Here is a 17942-nt window from a genome sequence, read left to right as displayed (position 1 = left end):
CAAAGAATTACTCCAGCCTAAAATCCACAACCATTTAATGTTTCTTAGGATTGACTCAAGGTTGGGGTCTAAACTCCGGACCCAACTGCTGCAACTTTCTTGGGCCTGGGCCTTGGTCACCTCTCTTGGGCTTGGGCCTAGATCTAAGGTCTAACTTAATATTTTATTTATTTATTCTTTTTTAAGTCAGGTATTCAAATTGATGGAGCCAACTTTGCTCCCTTGTCACTTCTTATAACATATTATTAGGTTGGGTCTCTCCCGAGTGATGCTCTTAGCTACATAAATACATGGATGATTCTCCTTTATATTAAACATTTTACCTTTTACTTTATGGATATCTTACTTTACCCATCCATTGTATCATAATGATCTTTCATTTTCATTTTGTGGGGTGGATTTTCCTTTTTACTCATGATTACAAAAATAAATAATTACTATTGTAATTTTCCAATGAGAGAAAGAGTGAATTTATTTTGAGCGACAAACTTGAAAGAAAGATTGAAGAATAAATAATGTTTAAATAGTAAAATTTTTAAAATATTTAAAGAATAAGAAATTAATTCCTTTCTCATGTTCAAAAGGGGAAAAAGTCGTGCAAAATCCGTGAAAGAAGATCAATCATTATTTTATGTAAAAGATAAAATCCGAACCGTCCAGATTTGTATACTCTTTAACTCTCCATAAGATAAGATAAGGACTTGTGGCCACAAGATTTTGATCATCGGTGGTGTAGTAGAATGGAGATGGGTTATCAGGAGAATGAAGATATAAAGATGCTTTAATGCCAAGAATAGGTAAATCTTCGTTGGAGTAGCTATTTTCATTATAAATAAGTCTATCTACCATTCTTGGACATGCCTTCATCCGAAAATAGAATAATTTATTCTACAACGAAATGAGATTTAAGTATAATTTAACAGAAATAAAAGATTGGGTATAAATTTTGTTAATATTCTACGACCAAATACAATCTTAATGAAGAATTTAAGATTTATAAATACTCTTCATTTGGCATTTTATAGAATGAGGTTCCATAAATAAGTGATGTCGCACAGTCGCATGGACTTCTACGATATTTTTGCCATATAGACAGATTATATATTTCTTTTGGGTCTCCCTCGGCTCCCCGAGTCCTCTATCGCCGATGTTTTCTTTACCGGCGCTCCGACCTCACTCCCGCTTCCCCCTCTCCTTTCCATCCCCGCACCGTTTCCTCCCCAAACCCTCCCTCTTCTCCGCCCTCTCTGCATCCCTAACCCTAGCCCTAGATCCGGACCACCGGCCACTCCACTACGGCCCCTCCCTCCGCCGAGGCCGGAGGCCCTCCCCGGCGTCGCCCCCCTCCCTGGGCTCCGGCGATGGACCATTGATCGACAAGGCGAGCTTCGGTCGCGTCTTCGATGTGGCCGCCCTCCGGGTGCCAGCGGAGGAGTGCGCCGCCCTTGAGAACCGCCTCCGCGGCCACCTCCTCAACTGGCCCCGCGTCCGCAACGTCGCGCGGGTCTCCGGTGACGATGTGGAGCCGGAGTTCAAGAGGATTATGAGGGACGCCGAGGGGGACGGTGGAGATCGGCTCCGTTCCCTGGCACGGCGGGTGGATGGGGTTTCCGACGGCGAGGAGGTGGTTGCCCCGAGCCCGGTGATGTACAGGGAGAAGCTCGCGAAGGATTTCAACTGGCGCGGTTTTGTTAGGTTTAGGAATTTGGCGAAGATCTCGCGGCCGAAAAAGAAAAAGAAGAAGCGGGACGGGGAGAGGGAGGGTATTGAAGCGAAGGAGAGAATGGAAAAGAATGGTTTTTCTTTCTTGGAGGTGGTCGAAGATGGTGGAGGGGATGGAGAAGAGGAGGACGATATGAGGGGTTTGCTAGGGGCAGACTTCCATGTTGGGAGGTGGAGAGGTCCAACTCGGTTGCTGCTGTTAGATGAGCGGTATGCGAACAAGGGCATCGATGAGCTCCCAGAGGCTGTCAAGGTGGCTGTGATGCTTTTGTGAGTTGCTTTATTTGATTTTATTTGAGCAATTCAATTTTCCATTTCTCCCTGTTTTTTCCCTATTTTTGTAATGCCAAATATTTTTCGTTTGGGCCCTACATTATTTCAATAGAGCACTCATTCTGGTGAAATTTGGATAAAGAAACAGATTAAGACAACATAGATGTGTCCTCAGAAAACTGAAACAAAACAGTAGGTAAATGGATATGAAGGTTCTAAAGTTCTATACAACTTCAATATAAAAGTTATTGATTCTTGTACAACTTCAAGTTTTAAGGTTAAATAGAAATCTGAATAAGAAGAGAGGGAATAGATGCATAAACTACCTTAGTTGGACTGTGTTACATGCTTTGTAAAGTCTGGAAGTACATGCATAAGCTGGAGGTAGGATCAAAGTTCGTTGTTTCGGTAATGGAACCGTAATAGTACCATCCTATTATAGTAATGGTATGCAGTATGGTACGAGATGGCAAGACATATCAATTGTCGGTATGGTATGAGACTACATGTCGGTTTGGTACCGACCAGTATGGTAAACCTTGGATAGGATACTTCATCTTCATCACTAAAGAAGATAAGTTTTTCTCCTGATAGGTTTTTAATGGGATCTTATCTCACTGGAGGTTATTTTCGAAAAAATTCACTTGTGGCTGTTTGAGAAATATGCCTAGACATATTACCAGAGCAAAGTGAGAGATGCTTTATCCGACATTGAAGGATGCAAAAGGTTCTGAAGGTTGATGTGCTCGTAGGCCTAGATGTTCTCTTGGTATGTTGTTCAAGAAAAGATCTCGAGTGTTGAGATAATAAGAAAAGAGAGAAGGGGCTAGACATCAGGTACCGAGTTTGTCTCACATGTGTGCTTTTAAAATATACTAAATGCTGTTTTGCTTTATACTTTATTTTGCTGGATTTAGAGTCAACATGAAATATCAGAGGTCCACATTGTGGAAAGACTGATGCATGCTTTGTTTGTGACCTTGCATATTTGTTTTTTCTTCGTATACTGAATATCTTGTTAGAAGGGTAAAGAGGCATCATATTATCTCGTTATTTTTCATGATTGTAGAACTTTCTTTCTTATATTTCTCGCTTCTGAATGTTTTAAAAGCTAATATATAGATATTTTATTTTTGCCCTTTCAGGTTGTGTTACTAGGTGATAGTCGGAAAAGCATGCCTTCAATATATGAACTTGTGCAATGCCATTTGACATTATTTTATAACTATTGGCAGATGAATGAGGTATGTGGCACCTTTGTTTACCCTCCAGATTCCTATATTTTGTTGTAAATCCCTTTTTCCTTGTTGCGGTTTGTTTGTAAGATTCATTTTATGTAGTTCTTTTTATCTTGCGAACTGTTTACACTTAGTATTTTTTTGCAGCTTTTGGAGGACTTGCTTCCTGAGAATATGGTTGTTCCAACAGGTTTTGAAACAGTTGGGCATATTGCACACTTGAATTTGAGAGATGAGCACCTGCCGTACAAGAAACTTATTGCTCAGGTTGTGTTTCAACAATGTAGATATATCTATCTAAAGAGATATATCTATCTAAAGTTTATATTCCTAGCAACGCTCCTTGTCTCACAGTCATTTCCCTAAATAGATAAGGTTCTTGAACTCTTTCAGGTAGTCTTGGATAAGAACAAGCCAAAGATACAGACGGTCGTTAACAAGATTGATGCTATTCAAAATGATTACAGAACAATGCAGCTTGAAGTATTGGCTGGCAACCATTCTCTTGTTACTACAGTTGTTGAGAATGGCATACGTTTTCAAGTTGATTTAGCAACAGTGTATGTTTTCTTTTCCTTGTACAAGTACCAAAATAGATCACGTTTTTTCTAAGAATATAAAAATTGGGGCTGATTACCTGATAAGTGATACCTGACCAAGGGCTAACTGGTTGAACATGATCTGGGGCGTGACATCCCAGTTTTTGACACATGAAGAGACTTTTTTATTCTTACAATACAAAGTAAGGAGTTTATTCGTGACCACTTACTTTTATTTTTCCTTATGTTTAATGAAGATGACGCTCTTAAGGAGTGTCTAAGCTGTTGAGGGCTATGTATACCAACATGGGATATTGAAGTGACAATTTAGAAACAAATGCAGAGATCATTGAATCTTTAAATAGGATAAGCTGATGATAATTGGCTGTTTGATATGTTAAAAAGCACTCTGGACCTTTCTTTCTGAGGTGCTTAGATTAGATGATGTGCAAAAATGCATGTGTATATCTCTGGTTTTTGGCTCAATGCCTGGTTTATCAGAACCTCTCTTGCTCCCAACAACTCTTATTTGTGGATCTAGCATTCCTATTTTGTTTGTCAAGCCTCTTCTTCGTGTATTCTTAGCTTATTGTTTTTCTTGAAGGGTTGATGGTGATCATTCTCTTGATGGTCTGGATTTTTTTTTTTTTTGCTAATCTTTTTTGTCTTTTAGTAGTCCTTCCTTCTTAAAATTGTGGGTGAAAATTTTTATTCTCCTTTTGGGTGTCGGGCAGGTCTCTATCCTACTGTCTTAGTGAAATTTTTTAATACAGGCCACCTCACTCTTTCTGTGAAATGAAAATTAATGGAGCAGTAGAGAAATTAGTGATAGATGAGAGGAACCAGCTAAGCTCTGAGTAGGTCCTGGTGCTGGCTGTGGTTGGGCCCATGAGATGGTCTCTCAGAAAATGTTGGTGTTTTTTGTTTCTTTCTTTGCTTCTTGTTTCCCCTTTTTTTGATTTTTTGGATGACTGCTGGAACAGCTTAGAGTTAATATTTGTTGGTCATCTGAACTTGTTAAGCGGTAACACTGGTTGTTTGGTTTGCCTCATAATGTTTCATTCCATTTTTGGAGGAAGATATTGAAGTGAACTAATCACGATATGTAAAGTACATGATTATGTATTTGATGGGACTTTGTAACAATGCCAACCTTTTTGACTTAAATGCTTACCTTGATGTCCCCTAACCAATCAAGCTGTTAGTTTGCTATGTCTTTGGTTGATGGCGAGCAAGGTGGGTTTGACTAAATATAATAGAGTGTAGAGGATGCTTCTTTCTTAAATGGTTGGGCTTCCTCAATCTTTTCTGTATTAGATCATTCCCCTGTCAGTGCCTAAATCTTCTCTACTCCATTTATGTTTAGAATTTTTAGTTTCATTTTTAGGGAAAGGGGATTTTTCACTATGATTTGGGACAAGTTTTTCAAAATTTTTGGACTACATATCCAATGGTGTTTTTCATTTCTTTGTAGTTACTGGAATTCCAGATTGGCGACTGAAAGACAAAGGGTTGTAAGTGGCTTTACAAGCTCTGATGTGGTTTGTAAGTTTCCTTTTATCTGTTATTTAAATTACTGAATTAGTTTGTTGTTGCAACCATCTGCTGTTTGTTCTACCTATTTTTACATTGTATAGCATGATTGGCATATCTCAAGTCACATGTAGTTTATTAAATGTTTGTCACGGTTTAAGCAAAAACACTGACATTGTTTAGACTGAAAAAGTTTGGCTTGGAAACAATTGATCCATAAAGTTCTTATTTAATATAAACTCTAGATTTAGGACAAGGATTGAAATGCTGACTGTGCTGGTTGGCATGGACATGGCATGGCTGCATGCCAATGTGTGCATGCCTACGCATGCCGGTTGTGCCATGCACTGGCATGTCCCTAATACATGGCACTTATTCTGCTAAACTTATGTCATTTCTATGTGTAATGTTTCTTTAGAACATTATATGTTTCTTATATATGTTGCAGTTATCTTTTGGTTTACTGTTCAGGAATGATACTATCAGAAGGTCGTGCCAGATGATATTTGTTTCATGGATCTCTGACATTGTGTTTAACATCATTAGTACAATAGAAGAATCACTCAAATATGAATATTGGTATATATGTCAACATTTTCACAAAACTCTAAGATTGTATTTGATGTCACTGGAATAATAGAATAATCACTCACATATGAATATTGGTATGTATGTCAGTATGTTTCCTACACTGACAGCTAATTCATGTTAAAGAATTCATGCAAGGCAAGATATCATACTGCAGAAATGGATTGACATTATTATGTAGAGAACTGATAAGTATTATAAGTATCACTTAGCTTGATCCTTCTTGAATCATTTTAACAAAAGATTGTGAGTATTTTTGCAAGTTATATATGGATGAAATTGAATTTGGTGATTGTGCATAAAATGGGTCTCAACATAAAAAAAGAAAAAGTATCATAGAAGAAAAGGACAGTTCTTTTCTTTCTTCCTTTTCCTTGACTTCTGATGCAGGACAGTAAGGGTAAAATAGTTTATAGCTAATTCTAACACAGATCTGATTTAATATATTGTAGAAAATCAATCTGTAGTGCCAACAATCTAGTGAAGAAGACATAAGAGAAAGAAGTTGAAAGCATGGAAGAAATAAAGGGTAGCAGTAAGAGGGGAAGAAGAAGAAAGAAATGAGGAAGAGAATAGGGATAGAAAGAGAGAAAGATAACAAAGGATCAAACATGACCCAAAGAAATTATTTCATTCATTCAAAAAAAAATCACATACAATGCTTGTTTATTCAACTCTAGACTTTACATGACTTGCTTTCCAAGCAAACTGGGACTCTTGATAGGCAAGCAATTGATCTCCAAAATATTTTCTAAAAAATGGGAATAGCACATAATCCTATATGGAAAGACACCTAAAATAACCAATAATCAAATCGTAATTATTTCTTGACGTGTCCAACCATCATATACCTAATATAAGATTCTCTTACACCAATTTAACTTAAAATAGGATTCTAAAACCAATTCTAAAAATTATCTAAATAGAAATTCTAAAAAAATAAAAACTTGAACTCCACATTTTTTATTTGCCATCATAGGTATAACTTGGGTTTGTAACCCAAAAAAAAAAAAGAAAAAGAAAAAGAAAAAGAAAAAAGCTTCATTTTTGCTCCTTAAAGTTCCAAGAGTATCCATGGCAAAAGGGCAGCCCCTGCAGTCTTCTATTTTGACCTCATATCTACTAAAAATTAAACTTCATGGCGCCATTCATAACATAACTATATCTAATCAAGGATAGTCTCTCATGGATTATCCATCATCATGTTTTAAAGTTTGCAATGCAGAAAGACTGGATTTGAAATAGAGGGAAACATTTAAATGTGAAAAGCACGATATCTATGAAGTCTCGTCAGGTGATTATAACTGCATCAATTTTCAATGCTTATCCAGAAGGACCAGAACTTCACTGTGCATGTATATATATAGCTCTGTGCTTCAGTTGTATGATAAGGCCATAATTAATTTCAATCTTTGATGAAGCTTGTTTTAGTTGACATCTAGCTTCATGTCATTAGAGAATAAGAAGCCTAGCCACAGTGGTGATGAAGATCTTGTTTTAGATGTGTAAGCTGTAACATTTTTTGACTTTTACCTAAGTTTCCAAGTAAGATCGTCAACCAATTGAACAATATTTATCAGATTATTCAAAATGTTCTTGTGCTTGCTTTTTATTGCTTTCCATAAACATTTGACGTGCCATGCCATAACATTAATTACTTTAGTCAATCATACCTGCATTTTAGGCTTCAGCTGTTTGGTGAAGCTCATGTTGACATCATGTTTCCTTTAAAGCACATTGCAATAAATGGATGATCCTGGTCTGATTTCAATGAACAGGTGATGTCTTCTCTGGTGTTGGGCCAATAGCTATTTCTGCAGCAAAGAAAGTGAAACATGTATATGCTAATGATTTAAACCCCATTGCTGTGGAATATCTTGAAAGAAACATCGTTCTCAACAGGCTTGAGAGAAAAATTTCGGTAAGGAGATTTAACCAAATAGCCTTTATGGATCATGATTATTGAGTATCAAGAGAAAGTTTTATTGTGAATTATGACTTGTTTACACATATTCAACATTAAGATGTGGCACAACTTGATGAATTTTCTATGTTTCATTGACCATGCTTTAGTCATGACATGCTCATGCAATGTATGATAATTTTTGTTTTTCACAGTCTAACATATTTGGTGTCTCCAGTGTCATAGGACCAAATGAAAAGTAATGGCGAGCAATCATAATTTATAGCCTTTTTTTGATGGTACTTGTCAGATTTACAATGTTACTATTATTTCTGCCATTACCGTCTAGTACTTTTCAGAGAATTCATCAGCTATTTTTTATTTAATAATTTAACTGTGTGATGAATTGGGGGCACATGGTAGCCCGTAACATTTTATTCACTGTGGAATTGAAATGCCATTGAATTGAATGAAGAAAGTCCAGGTTCAACATTTTAATCTTAATTTTTTCTACAGACAGTATATTGAATAATCGATCCATGTGCATATGCAGATCCATGTGCAGCACTTAATTTTTTCTTTTTCCTGTCTTGATTTGTTTTCCTTCTACTTGTGAGCATAATTCAGATGTGACTTTTCATTCTCCTGATGCTGCAACGTAGCACTGCATACAATTATAAATTATTTTGCTCATAAGTCAGTTTCCGTCCTTGTCAGGTTTTTAACATGGAGGGCAGGAGGTTCATTTGTGCTATATTTGCTAACCAACGGCCTTATCCTATTACACAAGTGGTTATGAATTTGCCGAATGATGCTGCTGAGTTCCTTGGTTTGTTCAATATGAATTTGTAATATCCATGAATTTCAATTAGCTTCTGCTTCAATTGCTCTTAGTATTTGCTGACTAAATGAGGTTCCATAGTTTCCTATCCAATGTCCCTCATCTTAATTAGATTATTGACTGCCTAAGTTTTGAATAACACCTTTATTGCCTTGCATCTTCTCCTGGTGAAATCATTATTTACTGTTATAGCAGATATTATGGCTATTGATTGACAAGTCGAGTTGTTTTCTGTTTTGCCATGCTGCGTGGCTGAGGGGGGATAGGGATAAAGTATTAGTTTTATATAGGCTGTTACTATCCATTAGAACGTGCAATAACAGGCAGCAACAGTAGGAAAAACAGCATAATTTTATTTTTATTACTCTTGGAATAAACTCTATCATTGTTCTCTTCCTGTTGCAAATTCACCTAAATATACAGAGAACTTGTTCAATATTGGCTGAAATTTTAATGTGGATTTGAGAACTTTTGTCTGCAATTTAATTGCTTTTTAACTTATATTGAACATCTCATTGGAAGATTAAAAAACTGTTGGGGGGTTTTGGTTTTCTGTGTACCATGAATTTATCACTAAGGTCCTGTTTAGTATTACTCCTGTTTTCTGTTTTGTTTGCAAAAACCAAGAAGAAAAATGAACTAGACAGAATAATAGACATGATGAAATCCCTTGTTTATTCAAATCACTTGTAAAATCTTGAAAGTTTGTGGAAGCAAATATTTTATGCTTTCAGAAAAGAATGAAAATAAAGGAAATGGGTAGTTGAAGCTTTGTACAAATGCTATCTTCAACATCAATTTCCAGGTGGTATTTCATTAATTTGTAGAAAAGACGAAAACACAAAAACAGCAACAATTCTAAACAGGCCCTGATTTAATGGACAATCTAATCTTCAGCCAAAATGAATTCTGGATGGCTTCCTTACTTCTTTATAGCTTGTAATTTGTTGATTGTTCTTTTGGAGAAGTGTCATGTTTTTGCTCGTCGAATGGACATGGCACCATTCTCGAGCCTAAAAGAATATAAAATGGTTGCAGATGCATTCAGAGGCATCTTCAGGAAGAGACCGAGGGAGAACGATTGCAATTTGCCTAAGATTCACCTATATGGATTCTCCAAGGCCCAAAATCCTGAGTATGACTTTCATCAGGTTAGGCCCTGTTGTTGGACAAACAGGAAGTGTCTTTTTGAAAAAATAATTACGTTGTGGAAATTGTGTCCTAATATATACAAAATGGTTTTCTATTTGCAGCGGATAAACATGGCACTTTGCGAGACAGTAGCCGACATAGAAATGCATAGAGTCCGGCTTGTTGCACCTGGGAAATGGATGCTCTGTGCAACATTTACTCTACCACTAACTGTTGCATTGGCAAAGCAAACTGGTCATTAGAGATACTTTGCTCTTTTGTAATGATATATACTCTTTTTTTAACAAGAAAGGTGCAGATAAGTTACTTGCAACTGTTCTCCTGCGGAGGTGCACGTCTGAAATAATCACTTACAATTCATGGAATTCCTATACATTTCCCAGTCCATATTGCTTGAATCATTAGACCCAGAACCAACCTCCTGAAGGCTCGCCGACTTGTGAGGCGGCAAGGTGATGACGGGAAATGGGCAGGAGAGGTTTCCCCCCTCTCCTTCAGCTAGCAAGAAAATTTTGCTGGTTTCTTTTTCATAAATGTGACGAGCATATCTTGCTGCTCGCTTGTAAGAAGCCTTTGAGCTGCTGTCAAATAATATTTGGCATCAATGACATGAATTTATGATGGTTGCGTGTATGATATTAAATGGTCACATTGGAGATCAACAAGCCAAAGCATTTCAGAAAGTTAAAAATCGAGGTGGTGGAATTAATGCGTGTTTACTTTCTTGATTACTAGCTTTCGACCTGAAGCATAATTTCATAATCTTGCATTTTGGGTTGATCCTAGTAATCATCTATCTTGACTTTTGTGCTTTGGTTCAGTTTTGTGAGACATCAGGTTGCCTCCAATCGTAGGATCTGCATTAAAAGAACCGACACTGTTCCATAATAAAGACTCCTGGTACTGGAAAAGTAAGTGTGTAACTCGCATACTTATTGCTTCTGATATTGTCATTGTTATATGTGTTTTTATAATTATTGTTGAGGGCCGTTACATCCTTATAGCAATGGTTTATCTGTGGACAGCAAGGGGGCCTTCCTACCCTCTCCTCATCTGCTTTCTCTCACTGTAGACCATTATTTTTTTCTATTGGCCGCGTATCTCAGTTCAGATACAACCGATCTTCTCCTCCTCTCTGACCCCACTTTCCTGATTTTGTTGGGCTCTTTTAAAAAAGCCTACCATCCTCCATTCTATTTGCAGCATCCTTTTCAGTGGAGGCCGTTTCTCTTCTTCCTTTCCTTTCGTCCTACTTTAGCTTCTTTTTGCCACTTCCCCTTTTGAGCCCTTTGTCCCTTTATGGACTATTATGGAGCTGGTCCCCTCCCTATTCCCTCCAACTTTTCATAGAACTCAAAGGAAACAAAAGTTGTTGTCCTCGTTTCCACCCCACCTCCACCACCAGGTTGGATTTTCTCTCTCTTTTATCTCCATTTTGCGCATCCAAGAAGGTGCTAGATCTGGATGCCATGGTACTCACTTGAAATTACTGAACTGCTCCTTCCTGCCATCATCTCTCACGTAGATGTGTATGAGCCTTTCATGGGAAGGTCGACATAAGACGGATGCATGTCCGACCACCGTCTTTCTCCAAGATGAGCCTTCAAGCCAGAATAGAATTTTATGAATGACGATGCAAATTTGCTTGTGGTGGTATGCATGTGGAAATGAACAACTAGTTCTCTGTTTTGCTTCTTTCATCATCGGGTGCAAGTGGCGATAATAAGACAGCAAGGAGGAATTAATTGGACATAGAAATGGTGCTTGCTTTTTTGTGCCTTTTCATAAGATCCAATTTTTGCTGTGAAGTCCATCTTCTTTATCATATTGAACAATTTCTATGGTCATTTGTCAATCTTTTTTAACTTTTGCGCAGGGTTTGGGCTTATTAAATAGCAACTTTCATAAAAGATGCATGTCATAATAAAGTTTTAACCTCTGAACTGTATTTAAAAAAAAAAAAAAGAAAAACAGCCTCCAGAACCACTGCAAAAGTTAAAAAATTTTAATTACTGGTCTCTTAAGGATATTTAATTTTTTAAATTTTTTAGATGTATCTATAAAAAAATTGTACCTTCCCCCCATATATATATATATATATATATATATATATATATATATATATATATATATATGGGTGCTCATGTATGTGTGCGCATGCGTGCGCACGTGTCTGTATATATATCTATCTATTTATTTATTTTTTTAAAATTTTGAAATAAAAAAATAATTTAAGATAAGTAGGATCAGATCTTGGCCATAGCCTTAAACTTAGGGTAGGGGTTTTCACCAAAGAAAAAAAAAAACAATAGGATAACGTTAAGCCATAATGTATTGTGGACTGTATCAACAAAACATAATCTAATTACTCACATAAATTGAATCACAATATTTTCTTGTCTTTTTTTTTTTAAAAAAAAACGTTAAGGAAGGTGCGTGTAGGGGCATTCTCGGTAGTGAATGATAGTTCAGCACGTCTTCATGCCATAGCAGCCTTAGCAGGGCTGATGAGGAGGACAGTTCGCACAAACCAAAAGGCTGGAAGAGTGGTAGTCGGAGGCAGCTGCTGCTGCCTTTTTTTTTTTATTTTTCTTCGCTTCGTGCCGTTTTGTGGGGCCCATCCACAGATTCTGACGTCCTTCGCCACCAATCATTTCTCTTAGTGGCACGATCCCCCTCCACAGTCCCTCCATACTCACCATGTCTGCTCCCATGCGGGTAAGAAAATAACATATTTATAATAATATTATTAATAGTAAAGATTTCAATTAAAATAAATATATCCAGCTAATAAAACTATCAAAATTTCAGCGTCCCTTGTTCATTTTTTCTTTTCAAAAAATCCTTCTTTTCTAGCTGGACGCGTGCCGGTTTTTTTCCCGTCGCTTTTGCCAGCCGCCACCGTCCGTACCCGAAATATCACCCTCTCCTCGTACGACGCAGCTTCCAGCAGTGGTCCCATTCAGACCCTGCCACGTCATTCCTAGACCCGACATGTGGACCACCGAATTGAACCCAGTATTTGTAGCCGACGCGGAACATTTAACCCCACCCCTGTCTTACCACGCGGCAGAAGTTCACGGCTCTCTCTCTTTTATGGGGAGCCTACGAATCCAGCGACGCGGTTTCCTGAACCAAAGGAATCTAGCCGTCTTATCTTGGGGGGGGAACTACTACCGCTTTCCCAAAATAACGCCAACCTAACAATAACAAAATCTCGGAAGAAATAGGACCTATCTTTCTTTTTCCAGTATAATAACTATCGTATTAGTGCCATAATCTTATTACATCGAACAGATCTTTTTGTGTCCAGATATAGGGCTCACTCTCTTCCCATGAACCTACTTTAATATACGCTAGTTTCATAGCCCCTACTTTTACTAGTGACCATCGGATGGCTATTACTGCTCATCATCAATCTTCCTTCTATTGGCCAGTTCAAGGATACCACTGATGCTATGTACAAGTTGGCACCAGGAGGCCCTGATTCAAGAATGCTAGAGGATTTCCTGCGGCATAAAACGACGTCCTTAACCACTGTTAGCTATAACGGCCACTGCAGTTGTGGTATCCCCGATAACTCCGTGAGTGCATATATCATCGATACCCATTTTCCTTCAACTCACAAGCTCTCTGTCGTCGCCCTTTACAATTTCCCTTTAGAATCAAATTTTCACCTTCCTCTACTCTTGTATTTATACACATTTTCCAATAAATGTACTTATCCACATAAGTTCTAAAACAAGAAAGAAATAATTATAACATATCAAACCAAGATTATGTTATCAAAATTAATCCAGACAAAATAATATTTGCATCATGTTACCATCCATCAAATATCCAAAGATGAGTAGGAAAATCACTAATATTTATTAATAATAGCACCACTCAACACCTGCATTCATAATTACAAAAGAAGGTATTATCTATCCAGTGCAATCTTAGGTTAAATTTTCATGTGTGCAAGGCAAGTAACTATAACAAACATTATTAGTTCTTAGAGTAGAAACAATAAATGACAATGATAATTTAATAATATCCTATGGTATCACTATTGTTTGCATGCCTGCATTTTGAATACATACGGAGAATATTTAGAAAATGTATTCTTTTAATGTCATAAATATTGAGTTTAAAATATTGTATGATGGTTACATTAATAAAGCAATGACTAAATTTTGAATGCATGTCGCATAGCCATAATGCACATCACAATGAAATACCCCACAAAAATATTATTCAAATGCCTACTTTGAATTAGCTTGTTAACCTTGTAAAGTATATTTTCATATAAAATTTTTATATAATTTAAATATAATACACAAATCTATGAATAGTAATATAATCAAATAGAGTCATTATTTATTCAAAAGGGTGGCTACACTTTTGCACCGTTGTTGTATTTTATAGCTAGTCAAACTAGAATCCACATGGTCATTCAAGAGGTGCACACCCAATCAGATAGCAACTTACCTGTACATAGCTTTATATGGAGATAAACTTTTTCTTTTGTCCTGTTGCTTATCACTTCGCATGATTAATGGCTAACAACGGTCATTATAAATCATAATGCATATATCTATCGTTATTTTAAAAAATACTATTAATTCTGTTACAACTGAAAATCTAACCGTTCCAAAGACGGGCGTTGTGATAAATAACGGCGTTAGCCGGAAATGTATTGGACCCCACACGAAGGGATTTAGGAGAGAGGGAGACACGGAGAGTGGCTAAAGACAGTGGAGGCCCACTTGGCAGGAGGGTTCCGACCACGCCCGCCACCAGCAGGAGGCCGTATGTGCAGCCTTCTCCCACTTTCCGGACACGTGCCAGTCTCTCTCTCTGGGACCACAACCTTCCACGGCCTCAAATGCGCTTCTCTTTTGGATCTCTCTCACCCACTCTCTCCCTCCCTCTCTCTCTCTCTCTCCTCTCTAAAGAGGAGCGACGTCCAGCATGTCCGACTCCCCGTTAAACAAATCCAAACCCTAAGTTCTTCTCGCTCCCCCTTTCCTATAAATACTCCCCCACCCCACATTCCTCTCTCTCCTCTTTGTTTATTTCTTCAATGGCGACTCCGGCATTCCTCCTCTGGTCCTCCGCTGCTGCCTCCTCCTCCTCCCAGGAGGACAGAAACGACGGCAGCGCCGCGCAGAATGGACTCCCGCCCCCGCCGGATCCGGCGGCCAAAGAGTCCTCCCTAGCGAGGCCGAAGCCGAAGAAGGCCTCCAAGGCGGCGGCCCCCAAGAGACCCCCTCAGCGAGGCCTCGGCGTAGCCCAGCTCGAGCGCCTCCGCCTCCAGGAGCGCCCCTCCCGCGAGGTCCATTCATTCCCGGGCCAGCTTCCCGTCTACGATTACTCGCCCGCCGTCGCCCCTCTCGGCGCCTACGGCGCCCCCGCCCCGCCTCCAGCCCCTGCCGGGGTCGCCGCCTACGGCAGTGGTTGGGTGCAGGCGAGGGGGATGTGCTACATCCAGCAGTGCCGGCCGGCAAGCCCGGGACTGGCAGGGTACGACGGCGCCGCCGCCTCCACCGTCCGATCGGTGCTCCACGAGCAGTACTCGTTAGATCGGTACCGGATGGGGATGGCAGGTGGGGAGGGCCGGTTCCAGGTCGGGAGTCCATTTCCAGAGCCCCCTTCAAACCAAAAGATGCAGTGCTTCTCCGATCAGTGCGAGTTCTGTGCCAGGGTGAGCTCCTCTTGTTCTCAACTCTAATCTACATTAGGGTTTCCATCTTTCTCTGCCATTCTTGACGTATCTCGATGGTGGTACAATATCCTGCAGAAGAAGCGCCTGTTCGGCGACAATCCAGGGTTTAGCGGAAACAACGGCGTGGATTACTTCGAGATGGATCTGGCCGCCGCTATGGCCGTTGATCAGGTGATCCTTTGTCCTCGAAAAACACAACTTCCAATCTACTGTTCCATTAATGCATTCCCTTTGTTCGCTATGTTTCGTTAATTTCTTGCTCTCTCTCTTTTTTTTTTTTGATGAATTTCTTGCTCTCTTCTTGGAATGTAGGAATCGCAGGGCTTGTATGGATGCGGGCCGAGAAGGGGGAAAGCGATGATGGAGAGCAGTGAGACGATCAAGGAGTTCGACTTCTTCCCCCAGAGCCGGAGCGCGTCCGTGGGACATTCCGAGTTCGGTAATCGGGGGGCCGGAGATGCCTTCTCCTCCTCCTCTTCCTCCGCCGCCGCTTCTCCTAGTTTCATCGACCTCTCTCTTAAGCTCTCCGTCTAAAAGAGCCCTTCTCTTCTCTTCTCCAACTTCTTCTTCTTGTTCTTGTTGTTGCTGTTGTTTTGTTTTTGTTTGTTTTTTTTTTTTTTTTTCTGAATCCCAACTCTGCTTCTCTTTGGTCTCTGTGATTAATGTTAGTGGGTTTTGATTTCCATTTGCTTAATTATGTTTATGAAGTGATTAATTAGAAGCGGCAGAAAATAGAAGACCTAGGAGGAGAGCCGTACAGGAGAAGAAAGACGTAAAGAGAGAGAGGTACGAATGGAGTGAATCCAACTCGAGTCCCAGGACACGGTTATTAACATAAAGCTGTACTAATAACAGACGGTAATAAAACTAACCGGAGTTTACTTTGGTTTCCTCTTCAATTAACTGACAGGTTGGGTGAACGCGGCATCCAAAAACGATAGGTTGGTACTTTTCACACTCGCGGTGATGCTACCGATTCGATAACCGCCCTTCCGGGGGCTGTAAAAGAGTAATACCAGACTGGTAGTTTCCATGATGGGTGACTGTGGCTTTTCGGTGAGGGGAAAGAAAGAGGGCAAAGGTGAGGGCTTCTTTGGGGAGAGGCTGTGCTTCCTATAATGCTACAATCTTCTTTAGAACGAGCTACTCGATGGTACGTGTTATTGCAATGGGTTTTGGGCATTTGCAGGAGGTTTCCAGAATCTTTTGATGCTTGAATGGTTTGATGCAACTGAGAAACGGGTGAAGCATTCTCTAGGTTCGCCTCATTTTAAGCCTAAGAGGTGGATGGAAAGGGTGTGGGACGGAGAGAGAGAGAGAGAGAGAGCGAGAGAGAGCGAATAATGTGTGTGAGTTGGAGGGGGTACGGAGGGTATCGGAGCTTCCTGGATGAAAGTTGGAATAAATAGCATTTCTTTAGAGCAGTACAAGCTCCACGCACTCTCTCTCTCTGTTGGAGGGGGTACGGAGGGTATCGGAGCTTCCTGGATGAAAGTTGGAATAAATAGCATTTCTTTAGAGCAGTACAAGCTCCACACACTCGTTTTCTCTCTCTCTCTCTCTGTGAGCGTGTGTGTGCCTGCGTGGTTTTTTTGGGCGACGACGAGTCAGTTTGGTCCGGGTGTGAGAGAGAGATGCTCCTGGTAGCTCCGACCATGGTGCAGTATGGCGTGACTAGAATTTTGCCTCCTTTTTTTAATGAGTTTGCGAGGATGTCTCTGTTCTTGCCTTGAATTTACATCAAACGGTTTGGATGTTGCAATTAGATTCCAGCTAAATGGACAAAACATAGCTATTGAGACGGAGTATGATGTACGATATAGGGCTTCCAAGAATTTTTGATGGATTTGCCTAACATCCCACGCCCTCATCAAAAATAGATAAATAAATAAATAAATAGAGAGAAGATGTTATTTGAATTCTTTCGTCTTATACAAATATATATCCAAAATCTTCTTAATAAATAATTAATTTAAAATTAAATATATATTTGTATAAGTCCTCACGAACTTTCCTATATTTAAGTATTAGAGTCATCACTAATTTAAGGATCCAAATTCACAACTTATTTATGATCAATCTCGTGTTATAATGTCTTTTAGTCCACATGGATCATAGGCTGAGCTGACTCTAATATCATTTATAATAATCTAAAATATTATCCAAAAAAATTAGTTGAAAAATATAATTTAAAATTTTTAATTTTATATAAATATTTAAAATTTTTTTAATGAATAATAAATGTAAGACTAAATATACATCTACATCTATCTTTATCATTTGTTCTGTGATAGAAAATATTATATAGAATCAAAGGGACTACTTAAAATATTCCTACTACTCATGCTAGATGTATACGAGCAAGTAATGTGGAGGGTACGAGGAAGTGGTAGAATAAAGTCTCGGAGGAACTGTCAGATGTTGAAAACTGGTGGGAAGGAAG

The 17942-nt window shown here is 39.0% G+C and overlaps 2 protein-coding genes across 3 annotated transcripts; both read left to right on the top strand.

Moving 5' to 3' along the window:
- Window positions 1–1065: 1065 nt before the first annotated feature.
- On the top strand, window positions 1066–10422 carry LOC105049825 (tRNA (guanine(37)-N(1))-methyltransferase 1). Of its 2 annotated transcripts, none has more exons than XR_832895.3 (9): window positions 1066–1975; window positions 3141–3239; window positions 3381–3500; window positions 3627–3793; window positions 5247–5317; window positions 7672–7814; window positions 8514–8644; window positions 9676–9788; window positions 9891–10102. XR_832895.3 is itself a non-coding variant. In XM_010929588.3 (9 exons), the coding sequence occupies exons 1-9, from the start codon at window positions 1148–1150 to the stop codon at window positions 10029–10031; spliced, it is 1794 nt and encodes a 597-aa protein (XP_010927890.1). In that variant the 5' UTR covers window positions 1069–1147; the 3' UTR covers window positions 10032–10422. The 2 variants fall into 2 exon arrangements, 1 of the variants encoding a protein (XP_010927890.1); XM_010929588.3 differs by having other exon boundaries at window positions 1069–1975; window positions 8514–8625; window positions 9891–10422.
- Window positions 10423–14711: 4289 nt separating this feature from the next.
- LOC105049816 (uncharacterized) lies at window positions 14712–16295 on the top strand. Its single transcript, XM_010929579.4, has 3 exons — window positions 14712–15478; window positions 15575–15670; window positions 15812–16295. Exons 1-3 carry the CDS (start codon window positions 14858–14860, stop codon window positions 16031–16033), a joined length of 939 nt encoding a protein of 312 aa, XP_010927881.1. The 5' UTR covers window positions 14712–14857; the 3' UTR covers window positions 16034–16295.
- Window positions 16296–17942: the final 1647 nt, after the last annotated feature.

Source organism: Elaeis guineensis, chromosome 2, assembly GCF_000442705.2.
Source record: "Elaeis guineensis isolate ETL-2024a chromosome 2, EG11, whole genome shotgun sequence".
Taxonomy (NCBI): domain Eukaryota; kingdom Viridiplantae; phylum Streptophyta; class Magnoliopsida; order Arecales; family Arecaceae; genus Elaeis; species Elaeis guineensis.
The sequence above is the reverse complement of the archived record's forward strand: the minus strand, read 5'-3'. Positions and strand labels throughout refer to the sequence as shown.